This window comes from Pipistrellus hanaki, assembly GCF_964339955.1.
Source record: "Pipistrellus hanaki genome assembly, chromosome: 19".
In the NCBI taxonomy this organism is placed as follows: domain Eukaryota; kingdom Metazoa; phylum Chordata; class Mammalia; order Chiroptera; family Vespertilionidae; genus Pipistrellus; species Pipistrellus hanaki.
The window spans coordinates 4,766,499-4,784,600 of NC_140521.1; the positions used below are offsets into that span (position 1 = coordinate 4,766,499).

The 18,102-nt window shown below is 55.9% G+C and overlaps 1 protein-coding gene across 1 annotated transcript; it reads right to left on the reverse strand.

The window, feature by feature from the left end:
• Positions 1-1,963: 1,963 nt before the first annotated feature.
• Positions 1,964-17,501, reverse strand: ASPHD2 (aspartate beta-hydroxylase domain containing 2). Its single transcript, XM_084868210.1, has 4 exons — positions 17,327-17,501; positions 12,479-13,588; positions 6,307-6,420; positions 1,964-3,729 (listed from the first exon to the last, which is right to left on the reverse strand). The coding sequence occupies exons 2-4, from the start codon at positions 13,287-13,289 to the stop codon at positions 3,620-3,622; spliced, it is 1,035 nt and encodes a 344-aa protein (XP_084724336.1). The 5' UTR covers positions 13,290-13,588; positions 17,327-17,501; the 3' UTR covers positions 1,964-3,619.
• Between the last annotated feature and the right edge of the window lie 601 nt (positions 17,502-18,102).

The following is an 18,102-nucleotide window of genomic DNA, read 5'->3' on the forward strand; positions in this document are numbered from 1 at the left end:
TAGATCCAGAGACACGGAAGCATGGGACAGACTATCAAGTCTCAGAGGGAAGGTGGGGGTGAGTGGATGGGAAGAGATCAACCAAGAAACCTGTATGCATATCTATAGCATAGCCCATAGACAGGGACAATAGGGCGGTGAAGGCAGGGGCAGGGCGGGCTACAAGGGGTCAGTGGGGGGAAGGAGGGGCATATGTAATACTTCCAACAATAAGGATTTTAAAAAGAAAAGGATAAAGGGGAAAGCTTATTGACTCGTGTAACTGAAAAGTCCTGAGGTAGAGCTGGTTTCAGGAAAAGTTTGTTAGGCTCAGATGATCCCCACGGTTGGGGCGGATGTGGGGGGAGGGTCTCTTGTTCTCTGTGGCTTTCACTCTCAGATTCTTTGCACTAGATCCCCACGTCCATCACTGACAAGTTGCCTCTCTCAATGGTTCCAGCAAAAAGGATTTTGAATCATTGCCCAGCCCTGACCCAATCTGACTGTCCAAGGGTTTAAAAGACTCTGATGGGTACAGAGAGGGTCATGTGCCCAGCCCTGGCGCAATCTCTGAATAGCCAAGAGTTTGGAAGGCTCCGATTGGTCAGTTCTGGATCCTAAGCAAAGCCCTGCAACTGGGACGACTGGGAATAGGGGTGTTATGGTCTTGTGGGGGGCTCACCAGGGTGTTTAAAACACTGCCCGTCCCCTCGAGGCCAGCGGGTGGCCTGCCCGTCATCACACAAGGGCCCAGCCCAGACTCACTCTCATCTCCAGCTGCCTGGTCCAAAGGCTTTCCTAGGTTTGCTATTCAGGGCAGAACCCTCGGTTCCAGTCCCACATGGGAAGCCAGGCAAGGAAAGAGTTAAAACAAACACCAGGGCTGGACCGCACCCCCTGAACCAAGAAATGAAATGCTTGGGGCATCGGTATTTCTCAAAATACTGACTGTATCGTGCAGCCAAGGTCAAGAACCCGTGATCAGGCGTACCGCCCCCTCCCCCACTCCAAGCTGTAGGGCAGTCATTACAGGTGTGGTCAGTCACCAAGGGGCTCAGAACCCAGAGAGCCCGGATGAGTTTGGGGCTGATGAGCAGATGCCTGGGAGACTGGGATGTGACCTTGTGCAGCCTGGCCTCGGAGCGGACACAGGCTGCCTCGGGGCAGAGGCAGGCTTCTCACCGGAGCTGGGCGGACACGCTGGCTCCTTTGTCGCCCTGAGCGTCCTAGGCCGAAGCACATAAAGTACCTCAGCAGCTGCCTCGTTGGCGGCGCACCATGGAGAGAGAGACACCGCGGTCTCCAGCGAGCGCTGCTCTCCCGTTTGCCAGGGTGGCCCAGCCAGGGCTGTGGGCTGGGAGCGGGCTTGCGTGGGAAAACACCTGGCAGCCAGACTGCTCTGGGGTTCCAGGCCACCAGGGCCATCTGTCCCTCTCCTGAGACAAAGGGGACATTTTTCTAATTGTGGTTTCTACAGGTATACAAAGGAGCCAACGGCTGCCCTGGCCGCCACCCCCTGCCCCCCTCCGGATCAGATGTGTTCACCCACCTCTGCCTCACCCATCCTGCTCCTCCCGTTTCTCTGGACCTGCCTGGGACCACGGCCATGGCAAGAAGGGACCAGCACCATGGCTTGGCCTAGCAGGGACCATCCCTACAGCTGTGTGATCTGAGGCTCCCAGAGGCTGCGGGACTGGCCAGAGGTCACGTGGGAAGGAGACCTGGCACTGAGTCCTGGCACCAGCTTTCCCTATGCCGAGTCCCTGTTCTTTGCCAGGGTGACCCTGGCCATTCCGTAACCTTCCGTGGGCCTGTTCTTGTTTCTCCCGCCCCACACCTGCTATCTTAGAACATCCTGCTTCAGTCACTACACCGTGAGGGTCCCGCCTGCCGCTGGGACACCATCCAAAAGCCAAGAGCCTCCAACTCAGACCTGTGCCCCGCTCAGGGCTCCTGCCCAACAGACGACATCACCACTGCACTGTGGTTTTCAGCAAGACCCTTTATTGACCTCCTGGTCCCCATCCCGTCACACAAGCACGGGCAGACGGGCGCCTGCGCGGGCTGTTGGCTTTGTAAACGCAGAGCGGTCGGTGTGCAGAGAAATCATGCGCCTCAGTGACTCCTGAACAAACACAAGTAAAGAGACTTCGGTGCTTTGAAAGGTCTGCCCTTTCCTGCATCCTAGTCACTGGGAAATACCTCGCAGACATTTCACTCAACCGCAGACACGTCATCTCGGCTCGCTTGCTAGGATCTGCTAGTGCGCTGCAGGTCGTGGTTCCTTCTCACAGAAGCTGCTGGCTTCCGTGTGGATGGAACACGGGGCCTGCCCCTGTGACAGGCTTGTATTCGAACCGTGTCACGGCCTCACCGACCTGACGCTGCCGTGACCCATGATGCAAACCGGCATCTCGCATGGAAGGAGGAGCTGCCCTCCACACCTCAGCTAACAGGAGGATGTTTCTAGACTTAGCGCCCCCTCCTGGCCGTGCCCTTCACAGGAGATGGAAGGGCCAGGCCAGCTCCGGGGACCAGGGCCCTTTGGGTCTGTAGGTCTTCCGGGGATCCTGTCTCACACATTCGCTTCGGCTGCCAATAACAAGGCCACAGGGCTGTGACCCTCCGGCTGTCTCTGAGTCCAGCGTTTGCACATTTATGTACAGACATGTAAATGGAAAAATCATAGGCAACGAAACTCCAAACGAAACAGACACTTGGGTCACACCCAGAGTTCCGGTTCTGCCAGGAAACGGCTTCCCAGATGTCACTGGACACGTGCGGTCCTGGCCCGCCACAGCCCCAGTGGGCCGACCAGGTGGTCTCGGAGGTCATCGTCAGAACGGCTCAGACGGGGACTGTGCGGGCCCGGGTGGCAGTGGGGCTTCTGTGGGCAGTGAGGTAAGTGACGCACACGTTCTGCGGCCGATCCGAGAGAGCCCCGCCCGAGGACACCAGCCTCAGCTCGGAAGGAGAGCCACGTGGCAGAGAAGCCTCTGGTCCCGCAGCCGCGTGCTCTCCACCATCAGATGAACAGGGTTTGCAGTGGGGTGAGTGGATGGTGACATTTCCCCAGGCCATGCGTGTCCCTGACATGTCCATCCTGCCCCTGACATGTCCGTCCTGCCCATGCAGCTGGCCGGGGGCAGGGCCTGCGGCCTCCACCTGCCTGGGGGGCGGAGGGTCCCCCTTGTGGCGGTGACGGCAGCAGAGGCCATGTTCTCCGGCGCTCTGGGTTGCAGTGTTTTCTGTTTTGCATGGTGACCACAAGAAGCTTTACGTTGTTACCTTCAGACTGAGAGCCACCTGACCACTGAAAAGAGCCAGTGGCAACGTGACACTGCCAACGGGGGCACCAGCCTCTGGCCCCAGAGCCCAGGATCGCATCGTTAGCGGGAACGAACCGCAGAAGCAAACGGACGGAGGGAAGAAGACCTCTAAGGAAAGACGGGCGGAAATGTCCCACTGACGACGGGAGGAGAGAGGGACCCCGCACGGTATAAAAACCCCGAAGGAGCGCTTTCTGTCGAGGCAGGTTTCTGAGCATGGGATCGTCACACGCGGGCGCCGGGCCGTCCCCCCGGCTGTCCGTCCAGGCTGGCCCCAGGCCTCTCTCGCCGACCTGGCCCGGGACGCGTTCTCATCGGCCCGGAGCAAAGATGAAGTCCAGGGCCTGCCGCTCCGCCGCGGCCACATTCGGATGCCAAAGGTCCACCATGAACACCACCCGCGGGCCATCCTCCGCCGCACCTGGGGAGGGGTGAGAGAGGAGAGGTTCGAGAGCCCGGAGCCAGGACCCGTGGTGAGCTTTCCAGCTCAGACCGGAAGGGTTCCTGCTCTCTGGCCGGGAATGTGATCCTGGCTTCCTAGCAGAGTGCGGAACAGATGCAGGCAGAGGGAGAGGGGTATGAAGCTATTCCGTGTGATCCTGTCATGGTCCATACATGTCATTATATGTTTGCCAAAGCCCACAGAATGTTCAACATAGAGTGAACCCTAGTGCAGACTATCCACTTAGTTAACAACAGCGTGTCACTATGAGCTCGTCCGTTGTAACAGATGCACCACGCTAATGCCAGATGCTAGCAAACGTGGAAATTGTGTATCGGGATGAGGGAGGGTGCTGTGTACTTTCTGCTCCATTTTCCTGGAAACCTAAAACGTCTCTAAAAATAAAGTTCATTTTAGAAGGGCAGCAATACCCAGGCATTTTATTCTTTCGGTTGCTATTGCAAAAGGAATGGTCTTTTCCATTTCGTTCTCTGGAGTTTTGTTGTGAGTATACGGGAAGGCAATGGATTTTTGCACATTGATTTTGTATCCTGCAACCTGTCTGCATTTGTTTATTGTTTCTAGTAGTTTTCTGGTGGAGTCTTTAGGGTTTCCTATCCGCAAAAAGTGACAGTTTGACTTCTTCCTTCCCTATTGGAATGCCTCTTATTTCCTTCTCTTGCCTTATTGCTCTGGCTAGAACTTCCAGCACTATGTTGAGTAAGAGTGGTGAGAGTGGACATCCTTTCTTGTTTCTGATCTTAGGGAAAAAGCTTTTAATTTCTCACCACTAAGGGTTTATCATATATGGCCTTTATTATGTTGAGGTAGGATTAAACTTAACAAAGAATGTGAAAGATCTATATACTAAAAGTTACAAAGCATTACTAAAATAAAAAGATTGAAAAAGACACAACAAAATGGAAAAACATCCCATGTTCATGGATTGGAAGAATCAACATAGGTAAAATGGCCATATTACCCAAAGCAATATAGAGATTTAATGCAATCCCCTTCAAAATCCTAATGTCATTTTTTAAAGAAATGGAATGAGAAATCATCAGATTTGTATGGAACCATTAAAGACTCAGAATAGCCAAAGCCATGCTGGGGGGGAAAAAAAAAAAAAAAAAAAAAGGAACGAAGCTAGAGGTATCACGGTACCTGACTTCAAATTAAAATACAGAGCTACAATAATCAAAACAGCATGGTATTGGCAGAGAAACACACACACAGATCAATGGATCAGAATAGAGAATCCAGCTATAAAACCACATACATGTGGACAGATAATCACATGCAACAGAGCCAGAAACACATCTGAGTAACGGTAGTCTCTTCAATAAATGGTGCTGGGAAAACTGAAAAGCCACATGCAAATGAATGAAACTGGATTACAGTTTGTCCCCATGTACATAAATTAATTCAAAATGGATCAAAGACCTACACATAAGACCCGAAACTATAAGTTACGTAGCAGAAAACATAGGTACCAAACTTACGGACCTGACAGGACATTTTATGGACTTGACCCTAAAGGCAAAGGAGGTAAAGGCAAAAATAATGAATGGAACTATAACAAACTAAAAAGCTTCTGCACAGCAAAAGAATCTGACAACAAAACAAACACGCAGCCAACCAATGGGAAATTATATTTGCAAACAGTTGTTCCGACAAAGGTTTAATTTCCAAAAATATAAAAAAATTCATAAAACTCAACACCAAACAAACAATCCAATAAAAAAGTGGGCAAAGGACCTGAAAATACACCTCTCCCAGGATATATGAAAAGATGTTCAACTTCCCTGGCAATTAGGGAAATGCAGATCAAAACTACAATGAGGCCACCACATACCTGTCTGAGTGGCTGTTAGAAAAAAGACAAGCAATAACAAGTGTTGGAGATATTGTGGGTAAAAAAGGAAACCTTCATTCACTGCTGGTGGGAATATAGACTGGCATCAACACTGTGGAAAGCGGTTCTGGTGATTCCTCATAACATTAAGAATAGAGCTACCATATAACCCAGCAACCCCACTCCTGGGTATATACATGAAAAACTCAAAATCACGTACTCGCAAAGACTATGCGCCCCCGTGTCCATTGCAACATTATTCACGGTGGCGAAGACATGGAGACAACCAAAGTGTCCTGCCATAGAGGACTGGATGAAGATGATGTGGTCCATACACACAACGGAATGCTACTCAGCCATAAGCAAGCATGAAAGAGCGCCATTTGCAACCACGTGGATGGACCTTGGGAACATTATGCTAAATGAAATAAGTCAGACAGAAAAGGCTGAGAACCGTATGATTTCACTGTGGGATATAAAACTGAAACGTACGAACACAAAAACAAAGTGGTGGCTGCCAGAAGGAAGGGGGTCCTACTATGAGGTGACAGGAGACTTGACGTTGGGTGGTGATCACCCGGTTGCAATAGACAGATCTGGTAACATAAAAATCCACACACGAAACCTATATGTTCATGTTGACCCATGGCACCGCAACCAATTTAATTAAGTAAATAAATAAAAGAGGGGCGGGCACTCACCTTCATGGAATGCGGTGTGTAGGAAAGAGTCGTCAAAGAGAAGGCAGCGGCCTTCTGCCCAACACTGGGGCTCGCCCCCCACCACCAGCTCACAGCCACTTGGGGTTTTCAGACCTTAGAGAGGAAAAAAGTGGAGAAGAGAAAGGCGGGCGGGATCAGTCATGGCCGGAAGTCAGGGTGGCCGGAAGTCGGGTGCAACCGGAAGTCGCGGGGCCGGAAGTCGGGGATGGCCGGAAGTTTGGGGGCAGGCAGCTCTAGACTTCCGGTCTTTATCCTCACCCCTCGGGGTCTCTATATGGGGAGAGGGCTAGTTCAATAGGGTAAATGGGGGCGGGGGGGGGGGGGGCCGGGTAAAAACCTTGGTCCTCTCCGTCCTCCTTGGGAAAACTCATTCCTCCACTGGCGTAATCTGCTCTGGGTCCCGGGCTCCTCTGCTAATGCCGGGCACCGAGGCTTGCCCTAGCACCACAGGAAACTGAGGGAGCAGGTTCAGAACCCCGCCTTTCAAAAATTATGTTTTTGCCCGAACCGGTTTGGCTCAGTGGATAGAGCGTCAGCCTGCGGATTCAAGGGTCCCAGGTTCAATTCCGGTCAGGGGCATGTACCTTGGTTGCGGGCACATTCCCAGTAGGAGGTGTGCAGGAGGCAGCTGATGGATGTTTCTAACTCTCTATCCCTCTCCCTTCCTCTCTGTAAAAAATCAATAAATATATTAAATAATAATAATTGTGTTTTCTACAGTCCCACCCCTAGGGCTGCTCTAGGTGAGGTCAAAGACACCAAGGCTCACACGGTGCCCCCCTCTTTGGGTTCCAACCCTTCCATCCATTTGGAGGCCTGAGGATGGCATGCTGTGGGTGGAGGTTTCCCTGGCTCCGTTCTGGGAAACCGGAGGACACCCGCAAGAGAGCGCCCGAGCTCCAGGAGGGCGTGGAGCGACACCTTCTGCGAAGCCATACACTTACAGCGCTGGCAGCGAGGCCCGTACTTGGTGCCCGGCCCGGGAGGCCCGGGGAAGCAGGCCCTGGCGGAGGGGCTGGGACTGGGATGCTCTCATCCGTCCTCAGTGACTCACTGTGACAAGCACAGCCCCTGGGCCAGTCGGCAGTGTCCCTATGACAAACAGGAGACGACAGCCTTCTCTCTCACAGGCAGGGTATTTTAATGCACTGTCGGAGCCAAAAACGGACGGTTCCGGGAAGCACGAATGCAGTAAGAATTCTAACGCAGGCCGCGCGGAGCCGGAGGAGGGACAGAGGCCCTGGGATCCGATCACTGACTCTGACGTGTATCTGCTGTGTGACTTTGGCAAGCACTCACTCTCTCTGAGCCACAGCCGCCTTGTCTGTAAAGAGGGGAGGTTAGCATACTTACCTGCCAGTGTGACTCCACCACTGTCCTTGCTACTAGTATCTGAAGACTGACTGTGTGCAGGCTTGTGTTAAACAAACACTTTACAGACCTAGACCTCACTTCACCTCTTCCCAGACAGAGCAAGCGGATACAGAGAAGCTAAGGGACCTGCTGGAGGCCACTATTTAGTCCTGGCAGGAGCTGAGATCTGCATCCAAACTGTCTGGCTTCATAAAAACAGGCTCTTACAACACTGGCCAGCATGATGTAAATGCTGGCTATTACATTAGTAGCAGTGGTAGGTAAGTGGTTGCTGGTTTTCCTGCAGTTAATGGTTAAGTTTCAACCATCAATAGCACATTTCATTGAATCAGCTGAGACCGTCTGTTCTGACTCTGAAACCGAGGCCTCCCACTACTGTTAACAAGTGCTGGGGGTCAGGGGGCCAGCCGCTGGCTCAAATGAAGAGGCCCCCAGGCCATGCCCCCTTCATGCATGACCGCACCCCCTTCATGCGTGACCGCACTGGCTGGTGCAGGCGGAGGTCTTCAGGACGGCGCTTGTCTGCAGGGACGGTCCACCCCGGGGTTTCAGAGAGAAGTTTCCCTTTCTCTGAGACACTGAATGGCTGATTGCCATGCGCCATGGTAAAGCAGAAAAAGGTGTGTCTTGCTGGCTTCAGAGCCCTGCTTCCTCTCTCCTGCCTCTCCTCCCCCTCCCCAACACACACATACACACACACTCTGCTCCAGCCTCCAGTGGCCCACCATGCCTGCCTCTTGCTCACAAACCAGTTCAGTTGGCAGGAGTAATCAATACTCCCCCAAATGGGACTCCAGGTGGCTCCTGGGTTTGGGACAGGCCCCGCACATGGCCCGGGCCAGTCCCACACGCCCAGGCCTCCCTCCGGCTCAGGGTTTGCCGCCTTCCCCACCAGCCACTGATGGAGCAGGCGGAGAAAAGGCTCTGCCCACCAGGCCCGCTTCACAAGGCTGGCGGCCGACACTGAGGGTGGGCGAGGCAAACACAAGCCAATCTGCCGGCCCGGCACCCTGACGGCACACGCACGGGAGAAAACGGAGAGTGGAATTGTGCTTATTAGCGAGAAGTTGCTGAATATGCGTTTTTATCTACCTTTTCCTGAGGGTTAGCCATTTGGATGAGTGCCCGGAGACACCTGCCTGGTAATGGTCTGAGGCTGCTTCCTAGAGGTTTGTGGCAGTGGGGGCAGGACGTCCTAGCACCCCCTGCTTCCCACACACACTGCTGGGTGGTGGCCAGGCTCGAGCTGTCCCTGGTTCCGCACGGAATCAAGGCTGAGTGACACCACCTCTGGAGGTGGCGCAGGACAGGGCTCAGCACGTGACTGGGCACGTGAGGTGGGACAGTACCACCAGTCACAACGCGCATGGCACGCAGGAAAGGAGAACAAGGCTCGGCACGCCTGAAACCACAAGTACCTCCGCCACCTACAGCCGGGTAACCGGCACAGGTGTGGCCCCCAGACACCTGTCCTGCTGGCCCTGCTTCTGACCTTGTTCTCTGGCCTCCCTCTCTGTCAACGCTCAAGGTCACGTGACTCAAACACACCCTTATTTCCTTCCTGGGCGAATACGAACGTGGGCATGACCCTGGAGAGAAGGAAACGGTGAGCAGAGCCAACCACGGAGCTCGCCTGGCCACGGGGACGAGCCACGCTCCGATGGGACGCCTTCCAAGGTTCCCGCTGTGCTGGGAGCAGGACGTGGCCGGCTGTTTCTGCGGCCAGTAACCAGCTGGCCAAGGAGGGAAGGACAGGTCATAAAGGGACCCGTGTGGGTGTGGTTTACACACACACACACACACACACACACTGCATGGATGCGCAACAGGAATTAATACACAGGAGGCAAATCTTTGGTTCTCGCCTACTACTCCGCCCTTCCCACTCAGCACGCCTACCACTCAGCCCTTCACCTATCCTCAAACGCCCTTCCCTGCATCATTTTGAAGTTTTTACAAAACATAAAAAGAAGCCTTTTAAAACAACAGCGTTGCCGAAACCGGTTTGGCTCAGTGGATAGAGTGTCAGCCTGCAGACCGAGGGGTCGGGTTTGATTCCGGTCAGGGGCATGTACCTTGGTTGCGGGCACATCCCCGGTGGTGGGTGTGCAGGAGGCAGCTGGTTGATGTTTCTCTCTCATCGATGTTCCTAGCTTTCTATTCCTTTCCCTTCCTCTCTGTAAAAAATCAATAAAATATATTATTAAAAAAAACCAAAAAAACACAAAACAAAGCGTTGTTCCCATTGCCCACAGCCTTAACACCAAGCCTGACGGGGGAGCAGGAGGAGGCTCTGTGATTTGCTCCCACCAGGCCCCTCCAACCCCGGCCTCCACCGCTGGTCACCCCAGCAAGCCAGACACGGCTCCCCAACCCCCAACCTCCTGCCCAACTGCACCCTTCAAGGCCAGCCCACCTGCCCCGAGCAGCCCACCTGCAGCCCTCACGTCCTCTGACCTCGGAGAGCACCCTGGTGCCTCGCACAGGGATTTCCCTGATCGTGACCCGTCACGTGGATGACCAGCTCTGCTCTTAGGTTCCTCACGGCCCCCCTGACCTGACCGCTCTCGACCTCCAAGCACGTCACACTCACAGCACTGCCAGGCCTCCACCGGCCCTCAGGCGGCGAGCACTACCTCCATTCGAGAGGGGAGCACGGTGGCTCCAAGGTCACTCAGCAAACAGGGCGGACCGATCAGCGTCCAGGCGCATGTGCTTCCGCAGTCTGCTCGTTCCCCACTGTTCCCGAGGGCAGAGGCCGTGTCTCACGGGTTCTTTATCACACAGTCCAGCCCGGTGTCGGATTCTCAGAGCTACCAGCGACTGCTTATCCAATGCGGCCACGTGCCAGGCACTGTGTCGAGCAGCCACAGGAGATATTAGTTTATGTAACTCCCCTAATGATCCTGTGATCGCCCATTTCACAGATGAGGAAACTGAGGCACAGAGAGACCCACGACCCTGCTCTGCCTGTCCTTGAAATACTCGAGGTGTCAACTGCTCGAATCCCGTTCCTTTTGCTTTTTAAAGCAGTGAAGGCCTCTGTGGAAGCCACACTTTAGTCATAGTCCCCAGAGAGAACAGGAGAAGCAGAGGGCTCTGGGTGAGTGAAGGCCGGGGGGAGGGGGTCATGGGCATGTGGGCCCCCCAGTGCACCCCGAGGTTCCTCAGTGGCCCTGCTCTGGCCACATCGGGCTCCTTGTGTGTTTCCCCTCGCTCCATCCCGATGCCCAGGCAGCGCTGCAAGCTCCCCAGAGCTGGGCCTGGCTCCCGGCACACTCCCCCAGTCTGGGAGGCTCACCCGAGGTGCCATCGCCCCGGTAACCAAGCCATTATCATGACTCACCGGGAACGAACGAGGCATTCTGGGGGACTGACACCCCATTTTTACCAAGCTGTTTCCAAGCCTGCCTTTCGCAAGTACTCCCTCTCCGTCATGCTCTGCGTGAAGAAACGCTTTTCAGAACACAATCTCCCCCCGGATGCTCAGAGGAACTCTGTAAAAGACGACCTTCCCAATGAGGAAACGGAGGCTCAGAGCAGTGAAGTCACTTGCCCAAAGTAACACAGCCAGCGGGAGGTGGGGCCGGGGTGCAAACACGGGCCATCTGACTCCAACCCTGTCCTCAAAACCACTGCTCCACACGATGCGTGCCTTTCCCTCGCCCCTAGGATCTGAGCAGCCTCCCCACGGAGCATCCGTGAATCTCTGGGTACCAGGAGGCGCTCGGCCTCTTTCATCATCGTGGACCTCGGTGACCACCGTGTCCGTCTCCGGCTCCGCAGCGCCACTGCCCATCAGCCACTGGCCACATGCTGCTATTTAAATTTTAATTCAGATTAAGTTAAAAACTGAGCCCCTCGGTGGCACTAACCACATCTCAAGCGCTCAGCGGTCACGTGGGGCCAGCGGCTACCGTACCAGACAGTGCCCATCAGCACAGACAGCTCCCTCTGGACACAGCTTCTGTCACTATCAGGTTCACGCTGGTCACGAGTGTCTTTTTTTGTCTTTTTTTACCCAAATCTGATGTCAAACTGTTTACAGGTTGATTCATCAACTTGTGAGATAAGCACAGAGAAAGATGGGAAAAGAGCACCCTTCTGGCCGAAACCAGTTTGGCTCTGCGGATAGAGCGTCGGCCTGTGGACTAAAAGGTTCCGGGTTCGATTCCGGTCAAGGGCGTGTACCCTGGTTGCGGGCACATCCCCAGTGTGGGGTGCAGGAGGCGGCTGATCGATGATTCTCTCTCATTGATGTTTCTAGCTCTCTGCTCCTCTCTGTAAAAAAATCAAATATATATATATACACACACACACACACACACACACTGTATTTTCTGGCGTATAAGATGACCCCCCTAATTTTATAGTTAAAACATAGGTTTAGGCCTATATTCGCTGTATAAGACTACCCCCCACTTCAAAGAAAAGACTTACTTTGCCGCCAAAATCTGCAGGTAATTTTTGTGCAATTTTGGTCTTTTGCCCCCGATTTTCGGTTGACTTTTTTTCGTTTCAAAAGTCGTCTTATACGCCGGAAAATACGTGTGTGTGTGTGTGTGTACATATATATATATATATATATATATATATATTATTATTTTTTTTTTTAAGAGCACCTTTCTGGCTACTGAGCTTTTGGGGTGTCTGGATTCTCCCCCGCTCCCCCCTCCCCTGGAAGTTGGGCCGACGCTGCTGAGAAGGGTGCGCGCCGGGCGGGACCCTGGCCCCGCCGCCGCCGCCGCCGCCGCCGCCGCCGCCGCCACCTACCTACCTAAGTGGCACCGGATGCGGATGTTGGTGGGCCCGTAGTGCTCCGTGATCACGGTCCCGGGGCTGAGCACGGAGATGCACGCGTTGCCGAACACATTGTTCCCGATACAGGTCCGCAGGCCGCCGAGCAGGCGGTACGTCCGTGGGCACCTGCGGCAGTTGCCGGGCACGCACACGCCCTGGTTGACCAGGTAGAAGGTGAGCCACTCCCCGCGGGGCGTGCTGTTGAGCTTCCAGCCCTGGGGCAGGCCGCAGTTGGAGAAGCCCTTGGACAGCGCCTCGAACTCGCCCAGGATGGTGGGGAAGCCGCGCTCCAGCAGCTCTACGTCGTGCCGCTGGGCGTCCCGCGGGAAGTAGGGCGCCGTGGGGAGGTCGGGCAGGAAGAAGACCTCGGGCCTCTGGATGGAGGGCCGGCCGGTGAGGTAGCGGCCCTGCTCGCGGATGCCCTTGTGGATGCGGCCCATGCCCGACCAGGAGTAGCGCTTGGCGTACTCCTGCAGGTTGTGGTAGAGCTTCTGGTTGAGGCCCTCGTGGTGGGCGCAGCGCACGCACTCGGCGGACTGGCAGTAGGCGTACCCGTTCTGCAGCCCGCCGGCGTCCCCGCCGCCCTGCAGGAGCGAGGACACGGAGGCGTAGGGCCACGGCTGCTCCCGGCCCACGTGGTAGCAGTACCACGCGAACAGGACCAGCAGGCAGGCCACGGTGGCCACGGCGGCGGTGTCACAGTCCCGCACGGACTGGATGCCCGTGGCGATGCAGTCCCGCAGGCCGTCCAGCGACCAGCTCCAGGCCGCCAGCCACGCGAGCGACATCTTGGGGGAGCGGCCTGTCGGCGTGGGCGTGAAGCAAGGTCAGATCGGTCAGTCCTCGGGGGTCCCAGGGGCGCCCGCACTCGGCAGGTTAGCGCGGGGCAGCGGGGGCGGGGGGTGGCATGGCTGCCCCTGTTCCTTGGGTCCCGCCAAGGGCGGCATTGGCAGGCGAGGCCGCCTGTGCCCACCACCCCACTCCGGGCACAAGGGGCTGTGGGCAGAGCGGCAGGAGCTGCTTGGTGTCACATCAGCGAGTGGTGGTGGTCACTCGGAAACGATTTTTTTTTTTTTTAAGTCCAAACCTGGATGAAAAACAAAACAAAACAAAACACAGCATAAGTTTTTACGCCGGGAAAAATCCTCACGTGAAATGTGAAACCCCAGATCGTTTCGGAAGGTCCTTGCTGGCGGGGGACACACTTCTCAGCCTTGTGTATTCTCTCCCCACTTCACCATCACCCCCATTTCCCAAAAGACCAGCGGTGTCCCATCTGCATCGAGTACTGTGTGACTGCTACAGCCGTCCCATGCGTTTTACAGCTTCCCTAGGAGCTACTAGTGTTCCCATTTCACAGATGAGGACACTGAGGCCCAGACATCCTACAGCTCCCCCAAGTTCCTGCAGCCACCGCGGGGTCACAAATCCCGTGACTTCAAAGCGGTAGCTACCCATTCTGCTATACTTTCATTGCAGCTATTTAATAAATGCTTAACCCCCTTCACTCTCTGTCCCTTTAAGAGAGATGTGGGCTCACAGAGCATTTTGAAAAACGGCAAAGGCACTTTAAGACGGCCTATTTTGCACTTCGCTGTTTTCCTAGCCCTCCATCGTTCTGATTTCATCCCCCCTGCCCTCCTGGCACAGGTTGAGCTTCAGTGAGACTGGAACAGGAGGTGGGCACCCTGCGGTCCCGGCCGTGGTGGACTCTGGGCGTTTCACCCTCTCACTGGGGAGACTCCTTGCAACGAAAATGGCACGCAGACGGGGTCTCTGACCGTCTCCACACACACAGACACTCTCCCACGTGTTTTACCGATGGCCAGGGTCACTGTCCAGCACCCTGATTGTCCTTAGAACCTAAGGTCTGATCAGGGCACAGCAGCCACCTTGCCCGTGTCTATCAGGTCCCCACCATGTTCCCCAGCGGAAACCCGCCAGCCACCTGCTTTTCCTGACCCGATGACAACAGCCAGGTCTATGCGCTACTGTGTCCCCTCATCGCGAGCAACAAAATAACTCAGACAATTCATTTTGTGCTCTGTCCTGCCCCTCCTCTCTCAGGAAGGTGAGAAAGTAACGGAAAAATGTGAGAGGGCTGGGCCCTCCCCTGTCAGGACCACATGTGGCCTGAAAGTTCTTGCCATGGAGCAGAGATTAAGAACTGGAGATGTTGGCAGTGACCTCCTAACCCCGGACAGGTCACTGCCCCTCTCTCTGTCTCAGTTTCCTCATCTGTAAGACGGCGGGGATGCTCTTCTCGCTGAATGAGGATGAATGCTGAATGTCGAGCACTTCCGATCGTGTCGTGGTGAGCATTCAGTATGTGCGCTGGTGACTGCTGTGACGTGTGGCACCCGCCTTGCTTCGCCAGCAAAACCAAAGGTGGGGCCTCAGGGAGAGATAAATCAGGACAGGAAATTCCAGCAGCTACAGGTAGATTCTGGACACTCTTGTGGCCACACACCTCAAGTGATTTTTTATTTATTTTTTTGTTTCCAGCCTTGCAAAGCCAAAAACGAAAAGGGAAACCTTAGGTTAGGGGTGTCGAACTCAATCAGAGAAGGGGCCAAAATCTAAAATCCAGCCTAAATGGTTTACTGAACAGTCATAAACTGACAATGTCATAAACTGACAGTGGAGTGCAGTGATGACAGCGAGGTGCAGGCCACATTGCAAGGCCTGGCGGGCTGGATTTGGCCCGCGGGCCTTGTGTTTGACATATGTGCCTTAGGTGATCACGCACTGCCTCTTTGCATCCTCCCAGCTTAGGGAAGGAACATGGAACCACGTGACTACGGTGTACACAGGAAGTCCAAAACACACGTGCTGCACAGTCACGCGTGGATTTTTATGTTTCTAGTTGGGGAGGTTAGGCGCACGCTAATTTTTTTTTTCCTCTCACGTGTTCTTGATTTCATCACAGACGTGGGACAAGAGGGCAAGGCTGGGCTCCATGGGATGGAAAGAGACCCCTCGGGGCCCCTGGTTCTCTCCCAGTCCTACCGCGACTGGCAGCTGTTTCCTCTCCAGATGGGAAGGAGCATTTGGATGAAAGGTGCTTTGTTTGCATGCCATCTCGCCACAGAACCCCGGGGTTCCCGAACGCCAGCGTGAAACCGTCACCTGCAGGGCAACAAGCAGCTTGGACTCGAAGGGATTCTCCCCATCGCTGAGCTCAGCTCCCTGAACTGTGGCTTGTAAACACCCTCTCTCAGGAGGAGCGGTTTCCTGAAATGTTCTCAGCATGAGAGGCTGATAATTTGACAAACACCTGTTAAGTGTTAGTTCCCATCAGCCCTGCTCAGCGCTAGAGTTTAAGTCAATCAAAATGAAGATGTGTAGGAGATGTGGAGGGCAGGGAAGAGGAAGAAGGAATGGCTACACTGAGCCCCCCTCCTGCTTACCCCCTCCTCCGGGAAGCGCCGCTCTGTACAAGGACAGGCTGTACAGATCGCTACAGACTGAGCTATAGGCAAAAGGCAACAACAGATCCTGACCCCCTGAGCTCCAGGCTCGGACCCTGTTCACAAGATCCTAAACAGTGCTTGAGCTGAAGTTGGGGCTTTTCAGATCTGTCCGTGACTTTTACCCAAAACAGGCAGCCGGGCCCCTGGGCCCAGAGGTGGGTGTTCACGGCTGAACCGCGACACTAAAGGTGGCCGGTACATTAGCAGGGTGATTGGCAGTTGATTAAATATGGGTTCAAACATTTGACCCTCTGGCACCCAGTGACAAAGCCACGTCTCCCATGGATTCCCCCTCCCCCAGCTCCCGTCTCAGTGACCACAGCAACTTCCGGCTTCCTTCACACATCTGTTCATTTTCACGTTCCGTTTCTGTCCTCAATGGGGAAGGGGACACCTCACTGCAGTTCTGCGCTTCAATAATATGCAACTCCAGATCTTAAACGTCGGTCTGCTTGGGGGGAATCAAGTTCAAGTTCATGGCCCATTGGGGAGCAAGTCCAATCCAGTGTAACTTCTGATACAATGAACACCTCCCTGGGGGACAGACCTATAGCTCTGACCGGCTTAACCCAGTTCCCAATACCAGTCCAGGGGCTTCCCAAGGCTAAAAAGCTTCTGGTCCTTTTCAGGGGTGAGGCCAGGTCACCCCAGAAGCTCCCCAGCAGGGAGCAGGCAGCGCGGGGGCAAAGTGAGCAATGCCCGCCACCCCTCCACCCAGCAGGGACCCGGAGACCTTTCCTCCCCACTCTCTGGGCCAGCTTTCTCAGCATCCACTCACTCTGGGGGAGACTGAGGGGGAGAGGGGAGGGCAGAGGTGGGTTCATACAGATGGTGACCATACCAGGAGGTCGGGGGAGGAGGGGGATGGACGGGAAAAGTGGACAATCCGCTAATGAGTAGGGGACGAAGCTCGGGTGGATCCCTCGGGGGCAGGGGAGAGGGTTACCACGGGAAATAGGGGAAGTGGGTGAAGCTCAGGGTTGGGGGGAGGGGAGAGCAAGCAAGGAGAGGGATCCAGGAGGAGGGTCACGGGGAGGAGGCGAGGCGGGGGTGGAGGGGATAAGTAGGAGACCGCGTTGGGACATGGGGCAGGAGGAGGGTGATGCCCCCGACCCGGGCCGCGAACACAGGCACGTAGCGAGCGCCGGGGAGCTCGGGCCCCTCGCCGGGCCGGGATGTGGGGCGCAGGCGGGCGCCGGCGCCTCAGAGCATCCTCGGCGGCAGCGGCTCCCGGCGCCGGGACCGCGGGCCTGCAGCCGCCCGGCCCCCACCTCCTCCTCCCGGGGAGCGGGGTTGGCCCAGCCGCGCCGCCCTCGCGCCCCGCAGCCTCCTCCCCAGAGAGACCCGCTTACCTGCGCCCGGAGCGCCGGCGGCAGGGGCGACCGCTGGGCCCGGGGCGACCCCGCCGCCCGAGGGCGCGGACGCGCGGACATCCCCTGCCCGCGCCGCGGAGCCTCCGCCGGGCCGGCCGCTGCCCGGGCCACGCCGCGGGACCGAGCGCGAGAGGAGCCGGAGCCCCGCCGGTGCCGACGCCGCGCTCCGCGGGGCCGGAAGGACTACAACTCCCACAATGCCCCGCGCGCGCCGGGGCGGTGCCGGCGGGGCGGCTGCGGGCTAGGACTCGGACCCCAGAGTGGATCCTTGCAGTGACCCGAGGATCGAATCGCGCCGCCCGCTCTGGTGGCTTTTTCGGGAGCGGCCGGGACCTCGTGCAGCCAGACGCACCGCCCGCCAGGCCAGCCGGAGCTCAGCGATCCGTGCAGGGCGGCGCGCCTTCATTCATTCATTCGGTCCTCTCTCCCCTCCGCCCCTCTCCTCCGCCCCTCTCTCAGGCTGAGTCTCTTTCTCCTCCTCTTCCTCCTTTCCTTCTCTTTCACTTTCTCGCCCTCTTCTTTGCTCTCACTTCCTCCCGCCCTAACATCCTTCTTCCTTTACCGATTGAGTCAGCCTACACGTAGAAAGCCTCTCCGGCACTTGGGATGAAACCGCAAATCAGGGTCCGTGGTCTCACGGAAACCTCATTCGTTCAATACAAACAGAAATGACGAGGCGCCCGCCCCGTGCCTGGCCCGCCTGGCCCGTGCTCTGTGGTGAACGGTGCAGACCAGGCCCCAGCGGGCAGGGAATC

Coding starts and splice junctions, on each gene's coding strand:
- ASPHD2 (XM_084868210.1), bottom strand. CDS start 13,289: ATGTCGCTCGCGTGGCTGGCGGCCTGGAGCTGGTCGCTGGACGGCCTG. Junction 6,421..12,478: donor CCGCATCCGGTGCCACTTAG/GTAGGTAGGTGG, acceptor TTCCTCTCTAAG/GTCTGAAAACCCCAAGTGGC. Junction 3,730..6,306: donor ACACACCGCATTCCATGAAG/GTGAGTGCCCGC, acceptor ACCCCTCCCCAG/GTGCGGCGGAGGATGGCCCG.